The sequence below is a fragment of the Trichechus manatus genome, unplaced genomic scaffold (genome assembly GCF_000243295.1).
Source record: "Trichechus manatus latirostris isolate Lorelei unplaced genomic scaffold, TriManLat1.0 scaffold00250, whole genome shotgun sequence".
Taxonomy (NCBI): Eukaryota; Metazoa; Chordata; class Mammalia; order Sirenia; family Trichechidae; genus Trichechus; species Trichechus manatus.
In genome coordinates, this window is record NW_004444186.1 from 1622647 (window position 1) to 1624593 (window position 1947).

Here is a 1947-nt window from a genome sequence, read left to right on the forward strand (position 1 = left end):
CCCCCCCCGCACTCGATCCCACTAGAATGTAATCTCCACCGGAGCAGGGAACTTGGTCTGTCTTGTTTACTGATGTAGCCCCCCCAGGGCCTCATGCAGTGCCTGGCACAAGGCCGGGTTCAGTAAGTATTCGTTGAATGAACGCCTACTTCAGATGGCCAGGAAGGGGCTTCAGAAGGCGGGACTGACTTTTGACAGGGGGTCTCTGGAGGATCCTTCCTAGCATGGACTCGGATGCAAGCCAAACTTCACCCCATCTCGTGCCCTCCCGGCAGGCCTGATTGCTGAGCAGTTCCTGGAGACCACCGCAGCCCAGCTGACCTACCACGGACTGTGTGAGCTCACAGCAGCTGCCCGGGAGGGCGAGCTGAGCGTCTTTTTCCGAAACAACCACTTCAGCACTATGACTAAGCACCAGGTGATGGGGGTTTGGAGGTGGGGCTTGGAGCCCTGTCATTTCCTGGCGCCTCTTTCTCCTGGCCCGGGGTTTAGCCAAGCTGTGGTAACACATGACCCCTGAAATCTCAGTGGTTTACCACAGCGAGGGTTTATTCCTCACTCACGCTGCATGTGCTGTGCTGTGGGTTGGCTGCAGGGCTATCCCATACCTTCCTCAGTCTGGGACCCGGGCTGACAGAACAGCCTTTATCTAGAATATACGAGGGAAGAGAGAGAGAGAGGGACACCAGGCATTAGCCCTTAATGCTTCTGCCTGGAAATGACCCATGTCATTTCTGCACAATCTCTTGATCACAGCAAGCCATAGGCTAAGCCTGCCATCCGAGGCAGAAAGTGTAATCTGCCCTCAGGAAGGAGCAGGTGAATTTTTTTATCAGTACTACAGCTTTCCACAGTTAGAAATTGCCTAAGCTCTCTAGGAATTGAGTAGAAGAAGGAGAGGTCATTGGTTCTCAAGGGGTCTGTCCTCACAGCCATCAGGCGAGGCCAGAGCACCCCCGGAGGGAGAGTGGGAAGGAGGAGCTGGTGTGCCACCCCAGCCCCCGAGGGCTCTACGCTTGACCGCAGTGACCGCCATACCCACGCCCACCTGGACACACGGATGTTTAGAAAGGCTCCCAGACGCTCACACGGCCATGGTCCGGCTCACACGCCAGCTGATTCCAATGGTCTCTAACTAACCGTGCGTCTCAGATGATTTCTGGCCAGAAGTAGCCTCCATGTCACCTGCCCCTCAGTTAGCTCTGTCCTCTTCTCTGCAGAGCCACCTGTACCTACTGGTCACCGACCAGGGCTTCCTCCAGGAGGAGCAGGTGGTGTGGGAGAGCCTGCACAATGTGGACGGAGACAGCTGCTTCTGCGACTCCAACTTTCATCTGAGTCACTCCCTGGTCAGGGGGCCTGAGGCGGAAGGTGGGAGTGGCTCCCCAGAAAAGCAGCGGCAGGTAGACCAGGTGTGTGGGGAAAGACCAGGTGTGTGGGGAAGGCGCAGAGGTCCCATCGGTCACCAAGCCTTTTGCCGTAGGCAACCTGCATGCGTTCTACCGTCTAGAGACCCTAAATCTGCCATCCAGCCTCCTTTCAGTCCTCCCTTACCTGGGGGCCATCCTTGCCGGCTATGTCTTCTTGGACACCATAGATAATACACTTGGCTGTGTGTCTTGCTCTGGAGAAGGAGCTTGAGAATTTGAAGAACGGGGAAAGACTGATTTGGAAAGCTGGCTGGAATATCCCCCCAGGCCTCAGCCGGCCTCACAGCTCTCACTTTCCCGCCCCCACACCCCCAGGACTACCTGATTGCCTTGTCACTGCAGCAGCCACAAGGCACGCTGGGGCTCAGCGACTTGGAGCTGGCTCAGCAACTTCAGCAAGAGGAGTATCAGCAGCAGCAAGCGGCCCAGCCCGTGCGGACGCTAGTCCCCTCACCACAGGTGAGCCTGCCGTGCTGGGCCCTCGCTCGGCGCGTGCCCCCCCCACCCCGGGAAACCC

At 57.6% G+C, this 1947-nt stretch overlaps 1 protein-coding gene across 4 annotated transcripts in view; it reads left to right on the forward strand.

Annotated features, from left to right (window-relative positions):
* MINDY1 (MINDY lysine 48 deubiquitinase 1) overlaps window positions 1–1947 on the forward strand; it is a 12524-nt gene that overhangs the window by 9211 nt on the left and 1366 nt on the right. For 2 of the 4 annotated variants that reach the window (XM_004389564.2, XM_023724595.1), the window contains 3 exons: window positions 276–418; window positions 1221–1412; window positions 1746–1889. In XM_004389564.2, the coding sequence (XP_004389621.1) occupies window positions 276–418; window positions 1221–1412; window positions 1746–1889 (479 nt within the window). Of the gene's footprint in view, window positions 1–275; window positions 419–932; window positions 1413–1745; window positions 1890–1947 lie in introns of those variants that run through there. The other 2 variants (XM_023724596.1, XM_023724597.1) reach the window with 2 other exon arrangements.